At 41.5% G+C, this 20,122-nt stretch overlaps 1 protein-coding gene across 1 annotated transcript in view; it reads right to left on the minus strand.

The window, feature by feature from the left end:
- Window positions 1–208: 208 nt before the first annotated feature.
- SRRM4 (serine/arginine repetitive matrix 4) overlaps window positions 209–20,122 on the minus strand; it is a 251,361-nt gene continuing 231,447 nt past the window's right edge. Inside the window, exons 10-13 of the mRNA XM_078667089.1 lie at window positions 14,665–14,877; window positions 13,507–13,617; window positions 12,057–12,200; window positions 209–5,968 (exon numbers count right to left, since the gene is read on the minus strand). Of these exons, the coding sequence (XP_078523215.1) occupies window positions 5,710–5,968; window positions 12,057–12,200; window positions 13,507–13,617; window positions 14,665–14,877 (727 nt within the window). The 3' untranslated portion in view covers window positions 209–5,709. The remainder of the gene's footprint in view (window positions 5,969–12,056; window positions 12,201–13,506; window positions 13,618–14,664; window positions 14,878–20,122) is intronic.

Raw genomic sequence — 20,122 nt, forward strand, 5'->3', positions numbered from 1 at the left:
GGTCTATACTTTATTTTTACTACAATATGGCTATATTTTAAGACTAGACACAGATTGGTCATAGATATAGGGGAGCTGCAGTATACAAGACAATCAGCAGCCTTCAGGTATCAACCAGCCCAACTTCTGAATTCCCAGAAGTTCACAAATCACAATGACAGTATGGACCATTCACCCAAAACAGAACAAATGAAACTCAATGCATATGTTCAAATTGTTTGACATTTTATTTCGTTCATCGGTTTAGTTTACCAGATGCGTGCCTTAAAATTTCAGTTGTACAGTTTCGTTATACGACAATAAAAAGGTAAATTTTTTGTGACTACTCTCTATCTTTGTTGGCTCACTGTCAGCCAAAAGTTCATATTCTGATTGTCCGCCATGGCATTGATGTCACACGTACGTCACAAGTGATAGTGTTACTGTGCACCATTTTCTCATGCACACCGACTCTAGGAGTCATCACATTCATGACAATGAGTAAAGTCTATGATTCTGCAACCAGATGTTAGAATTCATTCTACTCCCCTACGCACAGAAGCAATCGGAGGAAACTTACAACAGACATTATTTTCACCCTCTGTACAGTTTTTTAATAAATACAAGAAATAAATACAATCTGTAATCATATGGCTACGTAAACCTCTTTTTTCGGTTTACAACTCATTATACAGTATGTACAATATGTAAGAATAAGATCCCATGCTGAAGGTATATTCGGACTAGAGCTGGTTGGGTTTCTCTTTACTGCAGAATAAATAAACAGACAAATGCACAATTTTAATACATAAAAAACAAAAATTCAACCCTGAGGACTTATAATAATTTACACACAATGTATTACATGTTAACATAATCATAAACAACATTTTTGACTTGGATTGTGCTGCCATGATGTTGGTGTCAAATGGTTGGCTGTGGGATTTCACGTCTGATGGAGTAGCGGAGTGCTGGCTACACAATAATTGAAGGTTAGCAGGGAGAAGCTAGCACTAAAACTGAACCATGGGGCCCACCATTATCATGCTGTGGTAAAAGTAACTTTTGTGCCTATGGGATGTGTTGTCTTTTAGCTAATGTGAAGCAGATAGGACGTTGGGCCTGCCATCTTGATCAACGTGGTTGGCACCACATTTTTCAAAGTATGATTTTGGTTCGGCCAATAATTGTTTAATCTTGATTTGTCTATAAAGGCACATCATTAAATGCAGCTGGGTTTATCTCAGATTTGATGCCCTCGTCCACACCATGGATTATTCACATTATACAACTCTGTTATCATTATCTGCTTGGGTGTCTGCTGTTAGGATGGAGTATTGTTTTCTTTATTTAAGCTGTTGAAGCTCCCTAATTGATCCACTAGTCAAATGAAGATCCATAAGCTGCATTTGGTGTTTGGCCACATATCTGTTCTCTTCCTCTGATGAGCATATTGACATCTTTGAAATAAAAATAAGAGGACGGTAGCAAAAGACACAATAAAAACTGGAGTATTACAGTTGTGATTCAGTTACATTTGGGTTGTCATTCGTTGACTGTCCTCCATTGTAGGTTCAATGCCCACAGCACTGAGCGAGGTTGCTGCTATGGCACTTGAAAGTTGCATTTGGATGAAAATGTATTAGCACTACAAGTGTTTCCAATGCTTGAAGCTCCATGACCTATACATAAAGGTTTTGTGTGTGCAAATAAATATTTCGGAAAGCATCGTTGTGTTTTAGTCTACTTTATTGCTTTTGATCTTCAGAATATGTCAGAACAAATATCTTTTGCCTCCTTTAAACTGTACCATCAGAATGTGTTCCCCATCTAGAGGAGTGCAGACTTATTGGGTAAAGAAGTCCATGCTTCTGATACCATGAGCAGTAGCTTGGTTTCTACAAACTTTGCTAGTTTGACGCGTATTACAACTTTAATTGAACAGCCAGTACATATTAAGAGGAAAATAACTTATTTAATAAACATAAAATAAATAAATAACATTCAATTCTGCATTTAGATGGTAGACCAATAAATACACTTAAATAAAAGATAAATAGATAGCTTTGATCAGTGCATGTTGGCCCTGACTGTTGGGCCTCATAGAGTCTCTGCTGGGTCATGAATTGCTAGGCCTAGCCTAATTCCTTACTCAGAGTTTTTCTCGCAAAGTCCACCTCAACAAAGGATCTCAAGTGAATAAGGAGTAACATTATAATTATCACTATTATTCTGCATTATTTACATGGGCCTTAATCTGCCCTTACTTAATTTACAGTACGCATGTATGTATGGATAATGTGCAAAAGGATCCTCAGAAATTGTCACATTTTTGCAACACCTCCTTTCTCCCTGTCTCAAGACAAGGTCTCAGCACGTCTCACTCCACTTTCAACCTTCCATCGGGATAATGTTCTTTCACATCACTCTTCCCTCTGCCCAGTGATATGTCTTGTTGCTTCTGGTCTGGTCAGCCACTGCCATCTTAGATATGCTGAATGTGGGGTAGACGCAGCAGTATGGTTGCAGCAGTGAACCTCTTTGCTGCACTGATATGTATTTCTTCTCTGGGTTGGTGTCCCCAAGTTAGGTTGCCTGTGCATACAGTGCATCTGATGATGGGATAGAGCCCCATTCTATCTTTGGGGCATGCTAGGACTGGTTTTACTCCAGAATTCGAAGAATGTCAATTCCTTTGATTGCCAGCTCAACATTTCTAAACCCGAGATTCTTTCGGATTAGCTACTTAGAACGGCACACATTGGGAACTTTGCCATTGTTGTAACCCCTCAATCACCATTTCTGGTGCTCATCGTGGGCACATTTTTATACTATACAGGGGGTCAGTTAACTTAATATGATTAATTAAATGGCCGCTGCAAAAAGAAATTAAGCAAAATAGCAACCCATGCTATATGTTATAGGATATAGTTGTTATTAGAACCTTGGTGCAAACTAGCACCGGCTAGGTATTCTGTGCTAGACAGCCGATGATGTTCCAGTGTCTACACCTTGATGGAATTTCAAAAAACCATATCACACGAAGTCACTTCTCTCTTACCCAGGAATGTGGCTTTTCTTTTCTACCCATGCAGTATAAACAGTGAGATGCCTTCAGTGCTTGTGACAAGTGAGTGGCTGACCTTAATGGCAACATGTTTACATAATTTCAGATCGACTTAAATGCATCTGCCCCAGTGACTTGGTGAATGAATGATGATTGTATGACAGAATATTATGTATAAATGTCCATTGACAGCATATTGACTGAAGAATATCAGCTAACAGCAAACTGTCAAGGTTAATATAGGTAAGTGTAAGTTTAAAATTCTTAACTCCAAATCTACTTTTGTCCAGATAAATAGATAAGGAGTTAAGAATAGCTAATCTACTTACCTAGCATATTAAAGGTAAGTAGCTTTTGGAATTAAGCTATAATAGGCAAGTGTAGATGTACTATCCTAAACTACACAATTGCCTGCCTTGAGGAACAAAACGTCAAGGTCAATAGAAGTGGAGTTAAGAACAGTAAGTGGTTGTTGAATATTCTGCAGCTGATATTAGAGGACATCTTCACTGTTGTCATGCATGCAATTAATTAGTGCTGTTTTATAGGTGAGGGCTCCTTTAAGTGAGTCTGACCTTACAGGCCTGGGCACTTGTTGTGGTTGTACAATATCAGAGACAGGTACAGCGGCATTTAAAGGTGGAAACGCCAAATGCAAATGCTTGCATTGTCTGGAATTTACAAAACAATGTTGCCGTTCTTGTCCACCAAGCACGGATTCCAAACATAATTCCAAAAACAAGGATTGATGCTAAGACCCTCGGGTCGCTCATGTAGTTTAGATTTTGTATTTGGTAAGAATTCAAAATTTCTCTGCACTTTCAGATGTCATTGTTAAGTGTAAACTTCCAAAAGCACAAAGAATTGAAGACGGTCTTCGCCACCGTAGAGTAGGACTCCAGTGGATTGTTTCCATCTCCATAATCTAAAGTCCTGAATCGAAGATAGTTGTACGGTGTACGATTTTTTTGCTAGTGGACAATTACTTAAAATACTTCGAGATCATAATGTAGGAATTGCTGCTACTTCTTCTTGAAGAAACCATTGCTCATTGAAGAAGTGTCTGAGTTAAACTTGTATCATTGTCTCACATCACAAGAGGACATTACATGGATATTTGTATTACCACATGGTGTAAGCCATGACCAATGATGTTTCTATGGGAATGGGTGTGGTAATATCAGTAGGACATCCCTCTATGTTAATACAGAATTTACGGTCTTGTACCCCAGAGCATCTTTGTGCTATTTAGTGGCTAGGCAAGTAAACAAAGCAAGAAATCCTTGTTTCTTTATTATGGAAATGTATTATGAAGCGTTCATCTTATTTACCATGTGCTTTGGCCCGTTAGCACATAGCATCCAGTACATATTGATTGGTCCCTATTTTCATTATTATGGTCAGATTGTCATACCCAAATTTGGCAATTTTCAGTTGCGTGTGACTAACAAACTCTGTGGTGTTACGGAAGTACTACTGCTTTAATGTATTGCCACATGAGGTACTGACTTATCAAAGATGTCTTGTGTAAACAGAGACTTCATGTTATAAGCAGATTCCAGGATATCACTTTTTGTGTTATAAACCAAGTTCTATATCCACTAATTTTTTTGACGGAATCTAATATTTAATGGCCAGTGTGTGCCAATTGCCCTAAATACACTTAAATAAGATTAACATTTGTAATAAAAAGCCACTGGTAGGACGTCGTGCTTTGTGTAATTGCTTATAAACTCAATACACCTCTGATGCTTTTCTCTAAAAGGCTTAGGGACAGGGGAAGGTTATTCAAAGAGTTTCTGAATTTTTTGACGGTAATAACACCTTGGAAAATTAAAGGTAATGCAGGGCTTGGGTCAAATTACCTTCCTATTACATGTGGATCCAGTGTTGTGGGAAATGCAAAAATGCATGTTTTCCCCTGCACTGTGTGGAAAGTTCGGAATTTTGCTGTTTCACAGGACAATTTGAACAGGTAAAACAATCCGGGCTTGTGTGTGTTTTGTATCCACGTCATACTCCTGATTCAGGCACAGCAGGCCGAAGGATCTGAAAAGCGCCTCGAGCTGGGGTGATCTTGCTGCCTGTCAGGTTAACCTAACGTGTTTTTTTAAGGAACTGACCTGTCGAGAAATCTCCCAAGACCAGTCATCCACAGTGAGGAACCCCTTGTCAGAAGTCAGGAGTGTGAAAATGCAAGAGCCACAGTTTCTCTGGGATCACAAAGTCCTATCCTTTGTCCTTCCTCTTTTAGGCGCCAAATTCACAGGATGGGCCTTCTCTTAACAGAATCTCTACTTTGTGACATGAGGGTAACCTTCGGTAGACTGAATTGCTGTTCTGTGCTGACGTCATGAGGTAGGAGGGGCCTGCTGACTATTTAGTTTGTAAACATGGTATTGCAACAGACAGGCCCATCACCAGTCCCTGCCCCGTGTGCCTCTCTTCCCACCCTTCTGTTCTCGCACCAGGAGCTGCACAGTGACGTAGCACGGGCTTGAGATTCCACAGACACCTGTCCTTGGGATCGAGTGAGGAGGAGACGACTATGCCGAAGGGGGTGCTTAAAAATAACCTACACACACACAGGCACACACATGCGCACACGAAAACCCGTGCACGCGCGCATGGTAAAGTGTCTTCAACAGCAGGGAAGAGTTAATCTAACCCCTCCTTTTGTGGTAGCTTCCATCCGTGTCATAGCTTCTGCTCCGGCTGCGGCTGCTTCGGTCGCTCCACCCCCTGCTCCGAGTCCTACTCCGGCTACTTGCGCTGCTGGCGCTGCTCCAGCTCCGGCTGCTTCTGGAGCTGGCACGACTGCGAGAGCGACCCCGCCGGTCGTGACCGGAAGTGTAGCTGCTATCACTGCCGGAGGATGAAGAGGGGCTTGGACGGTAATATGGAATGGGGCGCTTCCGTGCACTGTGGTGAGAGAGAATGGAGAAAGAAGACATGGTTACATCAGGGCACAAGTCCCCAAAAAAGAAGTGGGAGGACTAACCTAGTTAGGCAGTATGCAAGTGACATCACGGTGCGCGACATCACTGCGTGCAACATCACGGCACGCAATAGCACGCTGCATGACATCACGGCGCATGACATCACGCCGACATCACACATGGCATCACATGAAATGACATCATAGAAAGTGGCATTACACGCCACGACTTTACAGGAAGTGGCATCACAAGAAGTGGCATCAGGTCTAAAGCCCTCACATATATGTTTAGCCGGTCTTTCATGTGTACGTTTGAGCGCATTGCGAGGACTATAGCACAGTGAGCTATGGAAGATGATATGTGACTTCTACACCTTGCAATCCCAGTTTTATGCAACACATCCTGTACATTCATTTACGAACACATACTTTATTGTACATGCACGTGTTAATGTAAGGCGCTCTGGCACCCTGCTTTGGAATGAGTCGGGCTACACAAGAAAAAATAGTGGTACTTAAATTATTTCAACAAGTCCTCAGGCGAAGTAAGCTCTATATAAATACAATTTGGTTTGTGTAAATACTGGAAAAGATAACACATCTGATATTCTTACAGTGCATGCATATCTCCTAAACAGGAACTGAACAAAGTGAAAAGCTGCCTCTCTTAAGTATGTGTGAAGTGCTAACAAGGTGTGAGCCTTTGTTTCCCTTCCGCTTCATTTGCATTAGGTGTGAGGCTCCTGACTGCTCCCAGCCAGAGACTCGAACAAAAGGAGGCCTGATGAACCCTCAAATTCGGCCTGTTTTGGGTCCAGCAGGAGTCTTTAAATAAGAACGGCTTTCCCAGCCTGCACGTTGTTGCTTGTTGCAGATGGAAGGCAGACAACGTGCAGGCGCTGCTGAAAGTGTCCCAGTGTTTGGAAATTACACCTGGACGAGTTCAGCACATTATTCAGTGGGGCCAAATTCTTGGCACGGTGGACAGCCGTCACACTGTGAAAAAAGTGGGTGGACGGCGTCCACCTGCGTGTACCCCCGAATTGGGCCCTGGGTTACATCAACATTTAACAAATAGTTGAACATCCTGAGACACACTGATATGTTTCACAAGTAATATATAGATATAATTAAGGCTGCTTTCATCTACAGTTCAGTCAGGAAGGAGTATGTGCACACAGTGAAAACAGCTCTTTTATAACTCTGCATTTGTTCCCTCCACATGGCTGTCTTTTGCCACTCCCTATTACCAGCCTGATTTACTAAGAACAGGTTGCCAAAAAGCATTTGCAAACTGCACACCAACAGTTTTTTCAACATGTCTCTGCTTTTTGGTACCACTGTACTAATAGGTTGCGTCGCAACACCTCCAGTTGCACTGGGTTATAGGAAGCCCCCACCTAACAAATATAGAAAGCCACCACCTAACGAATATTAATCACACTGTTTGCAACCCCCTGTGACCGAATACAAACACTTGATGGCGCTCCTAATCACCATCCGTATATTAGCATTCCCAAATGGGGAATTTGTTTTTGTTCAGTAGAGGAATTGAAGCTGCTTTAAAAATAATCTTTTTTTAAAGCTGTATGTGTTCATTAAAGGAACACAGGGTTGTGGAGTCTTGAGGCCAAGGCCCTCATGTACATGGAAGAAAGACACAGAGTCATAGTTATGGTATCTAAAACTGGCCCAGGGCATGTGCGCCTGCCCCTTTTATTGGCAGGGTCACCTGGCCAGTCACACCTGTGATGGATGAGTGTGGGTTCAGTGTAGAGGCCAGCCCTCAGGGAGTGGCTTGTGACATAGTGCATTTACTGGAACACCAGAACGTGTCCTGCAGGATCCCACAGTAGTGTTTTAAAAAATACGTCTCTATTGTGGGAGCAGACAGTGTTCCTCTGGATCAAAGATCTTGCCCCTCCCCCGAGATCACCTGACACAGTTCCCAAAGGGAAATATGTTGAATGGAAAAATGTCCTCTTTACGAATGGGGTACCACCTTCCTTGAGAAGTCAGTAGCTCATCAATGGTTTGCAACTGCAATTGTGGTTACAAACCATTGATATCATTCTATATTGCAGTTAGGAGGGACTCCACTTTCATTCCCCCTTCTAACTGCAATACGCCCCCTATGAATTTCACCTGGAGGCAGCGAAATGGTAGAGAAACTCATTTTGTGAGTTGAAAGTCCTTTCCTGACTGGCAAAATGCTTTCATTACATAGTAAAAACATATTATCTGACTTTGCAAATCTCATGATTTACAACCACAAACTAGCTTTGTACATTAGGCCCTAAATTATTAATATGGGGATTAAAGCCTTTTGTTATCGGGTCATAGAGAGGAAAATCTATCAACTCATTAGCTCCTTTCGCAATGCTGAGTAAGCTAAATCTAGAATTTATGATGATACCCCTCAAAAAATGTATAGTGATTAGTGCTCCTCACAAAAAAGAAAAACATTATTACTAAATGTTATCCAGTCTAGTACTGGAAAATCTGTCTCATGATTTATTAAGACATTTACTCTTAATGTATATATTATTTTATCCTATTTTATCCACAGTGAGATCTCACTGAGATTTTAGCCTTGATAGGCAAACATCATTAGACCTTGACACTGTGTGATTTATGTTTTTTTTGTCAAGGAAATGGCTTACTAATACACATTGATGCAGCCATGCTTTGGAGTCTTGACTGTCTTGGATGTGAGCAAACAACTCAGCCATATTTATGAGAAATGGCGCGGTGCAGTAGGTCACCTTGCTGTGCTGCACTGCACCACTGGGAAAGGGCAGGAATGCTTCATATTTAAGACAATATAGTGCATTTCTGTCCTTTCTGCTTCACTGGCACACAAAGAAAAGCCTAGTGCCAACACAGAATTTTTTTTTGCAGGAAGTGGCACATACCGCGACAAAAACAATCCTGAGAGGCTTTTTCCTCTTTCATTCTGCAGCACACATAGAAAGAGGAAAAAACAAGGAGATATAGAAATATTTCTCCTTGTTACGCCTCTCTTGGAGCATTCCCAGGTTTACCTGATGCTGTGAATCTGGGAATGTGTCAAAATCCATGGATTTTGTATGAGATCACTCAAGCAACACCCATGGAAACACCTGCCAGGCGCAGAGTAATGCAACACAGCGATTTGTGCTGCTTTACATTACTCGAGATTTATAAACCCACGCAGGACCTCACCAGGTGGCCTTGTGTGGCTTCATAAATCACATTTTTCATTTACATCCCTCTTGCACAACATTGTTTGGTGCAAGAGTGACACAAAGGGGCTCATAAATATGCCCCTCTGAATTTACCCCTGCTGCGGCTGGTCCTAATGGGTCGAGAGGCCATGTCCTCTCACCTTTTGCCCAACAAGAAGAGAAACAATCAGGTTGAGCAAAGTTCAGCATGACAGACACTTTACTTTAAATGCACAGTCTCCTGGCTCCCAGGGCTGAACTTTGCAGGACTGAAAATGTCACACTTCCTCTGGGCCTGACCTCTTCAGCCTGGCAAAGCACCTTGAGGTCCTGACCCTTGCGATGAAGGGGAGTGTCACAGACTTTCTCTAACTCATGCAGTTAGTTTTAAGCTCTGAAGTGCCCAGGACCGAGTGTCAGTCAGTGACACTGCGTCACAGATCAGCAGCTATTACTGACCACATTCCACTCTGTGACGAGGTAGGTACTGCTGCCTTCTCTCATTGGCTAACCCAACCCTCCAGGGACCTCCGAGCCAGAGCTGCGCAGATGTGATTTGTTTTATGTTTGATGTTTGTGTGCGTCCATGTAGGAATATTTGGGAGTGAGTGTTGTGAATTGATATGTATGTGTGCACATGTGTTTGGGGATGTATGGGTGTGTTTGAGTTTGTATGTGTGCTTGTGTAGCCCGTCAGCCCCCTCCCTGCAAAAAGTACTGCCCGCCGCTGGTTTACACATAGAACTTGCCATGGAATCCATTTAAAATTGCACCCCATCTGTCACTAGTGGAAGTAATCTAAAAGTTTCACTTAAGTTGCCTTGTGAATGCCACATGCAACATTAAAGGGACTACATGTTCAGTGCAACTGAGCTACGGCTCAGCATTTTGCTTGCCAGAGCAATCAATGTTCAATTTAAGGAGTACTCAGGGCAGCCCTAATGGTTTCACTATATGCTTTCTAGAAGCATTACTTTCTTTTTATTTCAAAAGAGGTCCATAGATTTTGGGAGGGTAACTCCCATCCGCCTGGTTTACTATATTGGGATACCAGTAACTTCAGGGATGGACAATGTAGGTCCCCTCAGTAATGCAGAACCAGAACCAGAAATACCAAACAAAATTCTGCAGTTTATTCCTCATCCTCCACCTCCCCCCTTCACACAAGTTTCAACTGGAGGCAGCAACTCCTTTGAACATCTGTGGTCTCCTTGTGAAAGACAACAGATATTTAGAGTTACTGCTGACATTGTAATTGTGGCAGGGTATGTAACTCGTCACTAGCACTGTGAAAATTACCAGAGTCTTTCTAATGAGGCTGAAAATAGTTTGAACAAGCTTTTCCCTACAATCTGTTTGGTTGAAAACCATAATGATTTGGTACTCTTCCCACTTTCCAATCCTTTACCCTTTGCAAACTTCTCCAGTAATATGAGACTGTTAATGTGCAAAGGATCGGAGCAGTAATCAATATACACTATTTTATTTTAGTACTTTTACATCACCCAATACGGTGCCCACACAGTCTATTAGCAGTGCGAAAATCTACCTCTCAAAGTCAATTTTGGCTTCATTTGCTTTGCATATTTTAAGGACCTGATAACTCCTTTAAGCCTCATATCCTCGCGCTGCGGATCGAGAAGGCAGAGCCACCCCTTTCATTATTTTTCACAATCCAGCTAAAAGTAAGCCTTGGATTATGCAGAGAAGTTTAATTATCAGATTATATATCATGTTTAGTCCTTCTAAAGGGCTAGTAGTTTTAGATATAAAGAGAAGATAGTGGTCGATTTTTACCTCTGTTGGCCCAACAACTAGTTCCCGCAACAATGCAACCATTCTGAGATTGGCTGTACAATAGTGTCCAGCCATTTCAGTCTAGTAGCCTCACATTCCTCAAGCAACTAGTGTAGAACTGGGACATAAAATGTGGCCTCATAATTAAAGAAAAGTGTGTTTCATTGATAAATCCTGGCAGCTGGGACCTTATTGACACATCTTCTTGATGGTCTTTCAAAGATGTGGGAATACACGTTACTAGTTGATAATAGAAGCAAAAGACACAAATCTGTACTTCTCAACTTTATATAAACTAAGTGAAGAAACACTGCAGGTGCTTCCAGCTGATATCTACCCAGCAACGGGTCCTCCGCTATGGCAGAGGAGCATCACTCCCCCAAAAACAGCAGGAAAGGAGAAAAAAACGCACTTGTATCATTTCTCCTTTCCTGCTGAGTCTTGGGGACGAGGCCTGGGGGGTGACAGCACTGAGGGAAGTGGTAGTGCACTCCCTTCACTGCTCATGATGGTTTGGCCGGCTGTCTCATCCCGGCCTAACCATCATGCACAGTAAACCTCTCTCCAACCCCAGCTGCATTGCTGGGGTTGGAGAGAGTAGGCACAGACTCCCATTCTGTCCTGGAGCGCTGATCAAGGGTGCTCAGGCCAATCCTTAAGCTGTGCTCATCTCAGAGCAGCTTCTGGATATGCTGCAGGGCATTCTGGGAGTCTGTGCCTGAAGCAGAGGAGCGTGACAAGGAATGCAACGGCTGAAGGGAAGGTTTTGTTTTTTTATTATTATTTTTAATTTTGCTCCCCTCCCTTCGCAACCCCTATGCCCCCGCTCACCCCTTGTCACTTGTCCCAAACATGGGCTGCTACTGTATTTACCTTTAGAAATATCCAGCTCCATGTCCCCATTCTGATACCTGAGTCCTTTCTGGAGTGTTGCTCTTTTATCCTTCACGCTGCTGAGCTGCCCATGTCAGTGCCTGGCTCTTTTCTGAGGGGCCATGCCAGTTTGACTCTAAGACAAGAAGCCCATTCTGCAGTTGGTTCACTTGTTCTATTCCTATTTTAGACCTACCTGGTGATTCTTCGAGCTTCCAGATGGCTTGGTGAATCTCTTCTACGCTTCCTCATGGGTGAGTAGGACCTTCGTCTTTTCTTCTGCCGTTCCTTGTTTGAATCTTTTTCGCTGGAACCATACCTGTGCTCTCTATCACGGTCCCTGAGAAATGGAAGCAAAGAAAATAGTCCAATAGCTGTGGATGATTTTTATTTTGACAAGCAGGATCCATATTGTATCACTGTTTTACAGTAGAATCACTAGGGGATGTCCATCTGCCTATTGGCCCTATCCATCCTACTCATCTTACTTTGGCTAAGCTTTGTGACGTACAAGGACTGCCAACCAGAACACTCACTGCGTTTGCCAGCTGCTTTGCTGAGAATATCCCACCACGTCTCTCCTCTACCCAAAATAACCTTTAAGGTGCTAGACTAGTGGGCATATATACCAAGATCCTTTTGCATAGCATACACAGTTTTATAGATTTTGTGTTAGAAGAACACACTGCAGCCATTAATGATAGATAGTAGCAAGGATCAGGGAAAGGGCAGCAAGTGACCATATATTCGCTGTGTTATTTTGGGTATCAATTAGATCTTGCCTGATGAGGTCCATCGACCACAAGGAATGGGTGCCACATCCACCAAACTCACAGCTTGCCTGCCACTTATACAGAGTGCAGAAGCACCGCGTTTTCTGTGTCAAAGCTTTGGCTGGTTTGCAGCTGGACAATTTTGACCAGCCAAAGAAAACAAATTACCCCTTTTCCGCAGGGTCATTGAGGTTTTGTTTAAACACCCGCTTTGAGAGTTTGCTATAGAAAAACAAAAAAACAATGCTGAGTGGGATGAAACAAACACGGTGCCCGCTCAGCAAAGGACACTGCCCTGGCGGCTTCACTGAAGGCCTTAGATATGCTGGCCACCATGCAGGGATACCTAACTATATGGGGCACTCTTCTGCCAGGAGAGAGGAGGCATGGAGGACAGGATGGCAACTCAGCAAATGTTAAATTTGGCTCATAATTGCATTGAAATAGTATACCAGACATGTATATAACTCTACAGAAGAACTAATGGCAGCTGTACAAGTAGTGTTCTATTTATATGTATTGCCCCGAGATGCAGATTAGCATGAAGGTCAGGAAGTCATCTTTGCTAAGCATGCTGTGTATGGCAGTCTGTTTAACTCAAATCATATGTTTAGAGGTGAAATTGCTAAAATGCCACACGCAATTTAGTATATTAAACCGTTTTGAATGCCATAAAAAACTTCAGATGCTAAATTGCAATTCAGAACAAGATTGACAGAGAGTTTAAAGATAATTTGCATGCATAGCTGTAAACATTGATGTGCATGATGACAACTTTAACCGTTAGCTAGGTTGGTGGGTGATAAGCAACAGTATCCTCGAAGTTACAGTTTTGCTATGTTCACATTTTAGAAGTTAGGAACCATAGTGTACCTGCTGGGGCTGTAGCGAGAGTAGCTGGGGCTACGGCGGGGCCGTGAGCTGGTGCTGCCGCGACTCCTCCTGCTGGAACTGGGTGAATAGCTGCGAGATCTTGAGTAGGATCTAGAAGGAGAAACAAGTTCATGTGAAGGTCATTTCCTTGTGTGGACCCCTTCATGTCGTGGCAAATGTCCGAGTTATCTGAAACGTCGGCTATGTCATTATAAACAGAAGCGTTCATTGAGATCTAATTCCCATAATCTGATTTGGACTCCACGATTTATGAAAACACTGCTGGGTGGCAGATCTTTCACTGTGGGGGCTACCAAACTATGGAACTCTCTGCCAACTAATTTCACAAGGCTGTGAAAACGTAGCTCTTTAGTCTGGGTTAGTATCACAGGGCGTCTCGGGGGACTGCTTTTTTGGTCACTGCTGCATGCTGCCCATGCTGGAGCGCCGGGACACCTCTGTAGAGGTAGCTGTTCGTGCTTTATAAATGTCGGTATTATTATTATAATATGTCCTTGAGAAAGGGCGAGAACTACCCATGTCTAGGTCAAAGCTAGACCAGTCACTAGCACAGAGATTATTTTGATTTAAATCAGAGTTTACAGTTCAAACCAAGTGAGCTCTGATAGTCCAGGTTTCTAACTATTCGACAATCCAGCTTTTAGAAAGTATTTTTAAAATTGAAATACTTTTAATATGAGGATAATATGATATACAATGTAGGCACATGAAGGCATTAGGCAATAGTGTGTACAAATGTTCTGATACACAGTCTCTGCTCGCCTGCTTTTGTAGGGGGGACATTTGGACTTGTAAAACTAGTCTATAAAAGGCCTGATTGGATTATTTGTATTGGGCCAGTCATTAGAAGAGGACCTAAAATCATCTGTGACCCCGATCCTGGGGGGGCCATTTTGGTTTTGTGAAGGCATGCTTGCGAGTGAAAGACAATTGGGGGCTGAGTTGGAAAGCCCTCTAGTGCAAATGTAGAGTAACAGAACTTTGCTCCTGGTAACAGAATTAGAGAAAATCTGAGGCACACTGACTATGGTTCAGTTCTTTGTATTTGCATCAAAATTATATCATGAAAATATTGTAAAAGAATGCCCTCTCCAGATCGTGCGGATGTGCCATAGGTATCCTGCTGCGTGAACTTACCTCTTCCTTGAAGAGCAGGATCTGCTACGTGACGATCTAGCTGAAGAAGACCTGTGACGTGTAGAGCGTGAGGAGCTGCGTGAAGAGGACTTCCTTGAGCTGGCATCTGAGTGGCTTCTGGTCTGGGACCTCTGAGACAAGCTGTGGGCGGGTGAATGGGGCTGTGTCCGCTGCTTCTCTTCTAAGCATCCGAGGCATGGGGACAGGACTCCACTGGAAAGGAATATTTTAATCTTTGTAAATTCTCAACAATTTAGCACATGAAGATGTGCAAGAGGACAGTATTGTTCCAGGAAGTATTTAGGTTTTAATGGTAAGATCAGGAATAATGAAAAAAATATGAGTGGACACACCCACAGCAATTTTGATATGGTCCTTTATACGTTGTCCTCATATTTACATGTGAATTTTATTCATGAAGTTTAGAGCTCAAGCTCAGTTTTAGAGGAAGGGCAAACTTTTTACTGTGACACATGAATTGTCAAAATCTATGTATATTGGGAATATTGATAAATATTTCACTGAGGAATCATCGGCCCACCGAATTTCAGAATTATCTAAATCAAAGGAAAAAGTAATGCTGAAGTCAGTCTGAAGCTAACAGCAGGTAGGGGGCAGATTTATCATTATTTGATGCAGTGCAATGCAGCAAGACAGCTTACCGTGCTAAATGCACCATATTTACTAACAAATGGTGCATTCCCGCTCTCTCTGTGATGGCGCACACAGTGCAGCCTAGTGCCAATGCTGGCACCCTTGTTTCTTGGTGCAGGTAGGATTGTTTTTGTGCAGGAAGGACATCTTCCTGCACAAAAAGCATCCATGGAGGCATTTTTCTCTTTCTAAGTGTGCTGTAGAATGCAACACACTTAGAAAGAGGAAAAACTGAGGAGAAATAAAGATACTTCTCCTCATTGCACCTTTATCGGGAAGGTGCCGCATTTTTATGCATTCGAAGGTTTACCTCGCTTGGCAAATCTGGGAATGTGCCAAAATACATAGGTGGATATGAGGCAGCACCTACTCTACATCCATTTAATGCCTTCCCATCGCAGAGTACTGCAAGGCAGCAACTTGCATTGTCTTGCATTACTCCAGATTTACCATGCAATGCTGGGCCTTGCAAAGTGGCCTTACGTGGCTTGATAAAGTTAATTTAAAGATTGTTCGGTCCTTACGTCAGTCACCTTGCGTAACGCAAAGGCAACCAATCCTTTGATGTTGTTAAATTGTTAAACTATTATTAACTTGTACCCTAATTTGCCAGCAAAGCACTACGACAAGTGCATGGATGAGTTCAGGCTATAGGAAACAACAGCACACCCTAGTTTAAATTAGACTGTCATGGTTTAGTTCAAGCCACAAGCAAACAAAGAAAACACTACAACTGGACTGGACTGTTCCCATTAGGAGTGGGGTCAAGATTGATTTGCATATTGCTGGGTCTGAACTGGGGTGGCAAAGTGAGCAAAAGAACGAGGATGGATCTAACCCAGATCTAGAAGTTACTGGGGGTGAGTGTCTAAAAGTTTCAGTGCTCCATCCATCATCTTATTGTCTTTGCTTTGTTCACCCTAAATTGGCAGGGTTTGCCCAGAAGTGGGTTACTTGCTCACTTTGCCAGTGGATTCAAGCAAGCCTGGCTAATGAGGGGTGTTACCCCGAAACTGGTCCCAGAATTCTATTTTCTGGTCCAGGGAGGATCTGGCTTGGAAGTTCGGGCTGGACTATTCTCATGAGCAGCAGGGTTAAGACTGATATGCATATGGCTGGGTCTGAACTGGGGTGGTGAAGTGAGCAAAAGAATGATGATGGATTTAACCCAGATCTAATAGTGACTGGGGGTGAATGTCTGAAAAATGTCAGCATCATCCTATTGTGTTTGCCTTGAACAACCACTTCTGACTAAAGAATTATTTACCGCTGTCAAACGCGTTCCCATGGGCAGAGCTCTGCCTCCGGGCCACACGCTCCGCCCCCAAGACGGAAGCTCTGACTCCGGGCAGGAAACTCCGCCTCCGGGCCGGAATTTCCGGCCCGAGTGCGGACGTAAAGTTAGTAGTCCTAAATCTATTCTGTGAATACCGAAAGTAGTAAATTCCTTCTGTGAATCCCGAAAGTAGTAAGTTCACTCTGTGAATCCCAAAAGTAGTAAGTTTAGGATTTAGTCTTAAGTTCATTCTGTGAATCGGGCCCACAGAGCCCAGATACCCCTAGGGGTGACAGTGCTATGCTTTACAAATGCTGATTGATTGATTAATGGGGAGTTAACTTCCCTGATTTTACCCTTTATCATAAAGCATTTGGCATTAAGCAATGTCTGGGTTATTTTTATGATCATCCTGACACGCAATCTAAATTGTGGTACATATTGGAATTTGTTATGTTATCCCCCTTTTCTCACAAGCACATTCTTTATATGTCTCGCCATCCTTAGTATTGGATACCCTCACTTATCATTCCCTTTGGTTCCTTATTCATGCCATATCTGACTGCTCATCCATCCTCTTACAAACACTTTGTTGAAAGTCCTATTTGGTATAACACGTGGCTTTTAAAGAAAGGTAAATCACTGTTTTGTCGGGAATCTTCTAGTAGAAACTGCTTACAATCTCTCCATTGCTTCTACATACAAGTGTAATTATTTCTTTTGATAATCTTTTCCAATCCTTTCACTTACCATCTAAGTGTATGAAACAGTATCAGTATTTGGAAACTTTGCTCACAGCCACACCTAGTTCCATTTTATCCTCTCCCACTCAAGATCATGGTGCGCAGATTATCCCCAGATCCATAACCACCCCCTCCACAGCTGCTCTGATTTATAAAACACTGAAAATTTTTCCATCAGACAGACCTGAATTTAAAATGAAACTTACCTGGGAATTTGATTTGCAAACGAAATGGTCCACAACTTTTTGGGAGAAAATATGGGATACAATTTACAACAACCCAGGCACTGCTGACCTTACTCAAACTTTATATTATGTTTATAATAGGCTCTATTCTACTACTGTACATCTTTTTAAACTTACACTGCTTCAACAAGATATATGTTGGCATTGTAACACAATCTCTGGAACCTAGTTACATATGTTTTTTTCAAGGTATTAAGCTGTCTCAGTTTTGGGATCAAATGTGGTCACGTATAACTATCATTATGGGTAGTAGGTGTCCATTTTCCATAACTGCTTTATTTATAGATAGCTTGGTTAATCTCTGGTCTCATGAAAAAATGTGTGGCAAATAAGTAGACCTGTTTATCGGAATTGTTTTTCAGGTAATCACTTCTCACTGAAAGTCTACGGACACTATTACTCTACAACAGTGGAGGAACCTAGGGTGTCATAACCACAGTTTGGATCAGCATAATTTACCATCTACTTTACTATTTGTTAAACGGGAAACACTGTGGAAACCACTTACTAGATATTTGTCCATACATGCATGTTGTAACTCTAATTAACTGCAAGATTTTGCTAAATTCTTGTTCCTATCAAGGTTGTATATTTACCATGTTGCTTTTTCTCTCTAAGTCTTTGGTATTGATTTGAAACCACAATGATTAGATTGCTTAATCACTAAATACTTTTCTTATTCTATTTTCTTCTTCTCTTTCTTTTCTCTCACCCCTCTTCCCTTTCTTCTTTTCTCTTTCGTCTTAACTTTTCAGGTTTTCTGTCGGTAATTTTGTCCCATATGACAAGCGTAAAATCCTTTATCCCTGGAGTTGAACATTGGAAATTATTTGTTTTCTTATTTTATAATGCACTATTATTAAATTGCTTGCCAAGTTGAGTATAATATTTATCTTTCTTAATAAAAATACTAAACATAAAAGAAATATTTTGCAAATGTTATCCACTGCAATCAATACACTCAGTAAGTGCGGTTGGTGTGCATCAACAGCAATCAACATTACACATGAAGTTTGCAAAGGCAGGAAAAACAAACATTGGATTAACCAATTTATCTTGCATTTTGTTAGGAGAAGCTGAGTAAATAGTTGGGTGCACTTTATTTTACTTGATCCTGCTATCCTATAAAGACATGAAGAGGTGAAGCAACATCTTGAGATACAACAATATGGAAGCTGGGGTAAGGAGGCCCTTGTTGATAGACTGTATGAGCAGCATTTGCCTTAAAGAAGTGTGTTATGAAAAGGAGCCAGATGATGTTTGCGTTGCAAGTGTTGATCTTTAAGGATACACATATCAAAATACTTCGGGGTAGATAACATGTGACAAAGGGACAGTATTTTTATTTCATCTTTAACAAAGATCCTTTGCGCACATTTTTACTTTGTGAAGAAAAAAGCTGCAAATCCAACAACATTTACCATGAAGCAGAGTAGCAAGTGAATTTACAAAGGTGACTAGTTACTAGCACCGTGGCTTCATGGTAGTCTAAAGAATCCAAACAAAATACACTTCTGAAATTTAAATAAGTACTAAGCAATCAAAATGTTGATGTCCAGAAAGTAAATATTTTACTCGTGTTTCATCTACAAACTACATTTTATGTCAAAGCTGTGGGCTAGCAAACTGATTATTTAATACAAACAAAATACCTTGAGATTGATGGAGGGCTCTTTCCAAGCAATGGTAAACCATCAAAAATACATGTGCCCCTCCACCCGTTTCCATCTAGTCCTAAAACAGCCTGTGTGTACAAAATTACATCATTTGTTTTTGCATAATTATGATGCATTTTTTGTTGAAAAAATTGTGGAAAACCGCAAATGCTGTGAATAACAGACTCTCACATTCTTTTTGTTCACGTTGTTCCCGTACATCCTCACAAACATTGTACTGAGAAGAATTATGGTGTAAATGTGTGAATTTCATGTAATAAGCATGATGGGAAGTTTGTGAAATTACGCAAGATTACGCCAGCATAATGGACATTTAGCCAGGGCTTAGAAAAGAGAAAAAACCTATAGCTATATGATAAATAAATAGAGAAAGTGCCTGCAGTTTTAATCACTATATTGCTTCTTGACCTTTACTTGCAGCCTGAAAATAATCCCCATCAGGCATAATATTTCAGCACAGCAAGTCACAGAAGCATACTTTATACAAAGTGTTACATTTTGCCACTCTCTTCCATCTTCAGTTGTCAGATGTTTGTGCTAACAATGTGAATAAGTGCAAAAGTAAAAGATTATATTTATTTATAAATAGAGTGCAATTATAAAGTTCAAAGTGGCAGAAAGGTATATTCTAGTAGTTATATTCTAGTAGACAATATATTGACTATCATTAGTATCAAGTCCTCTAAAAGGTGGTAAATAGTTTTACATTTGTGGTAAAGGCACTATGATACTAAACTTTCCTTTTCCTCAGCATTTATTTTACCCTGGATGATTGTTCAGTATGGCTGACTGCGTGTTCAGTGTGGATTTCGCATCTGTCAGGAAGGGAGTTGTCACTAGACACTGAGGGATAGGAAATGTGTT

Source organism: Lissotriton helveticus, chromosome 11 (assembly GCF_964261635.1).
Source record: "Lissotriton helveticus chromosome 11, aLisHel1.1, whole genome shotgun sequence".
NCBI lineage: Eukaryota > Metazoa > Chordata > Amphibia > Caudata > Salamandridae > Lissotriton > Lissotriton helveticus.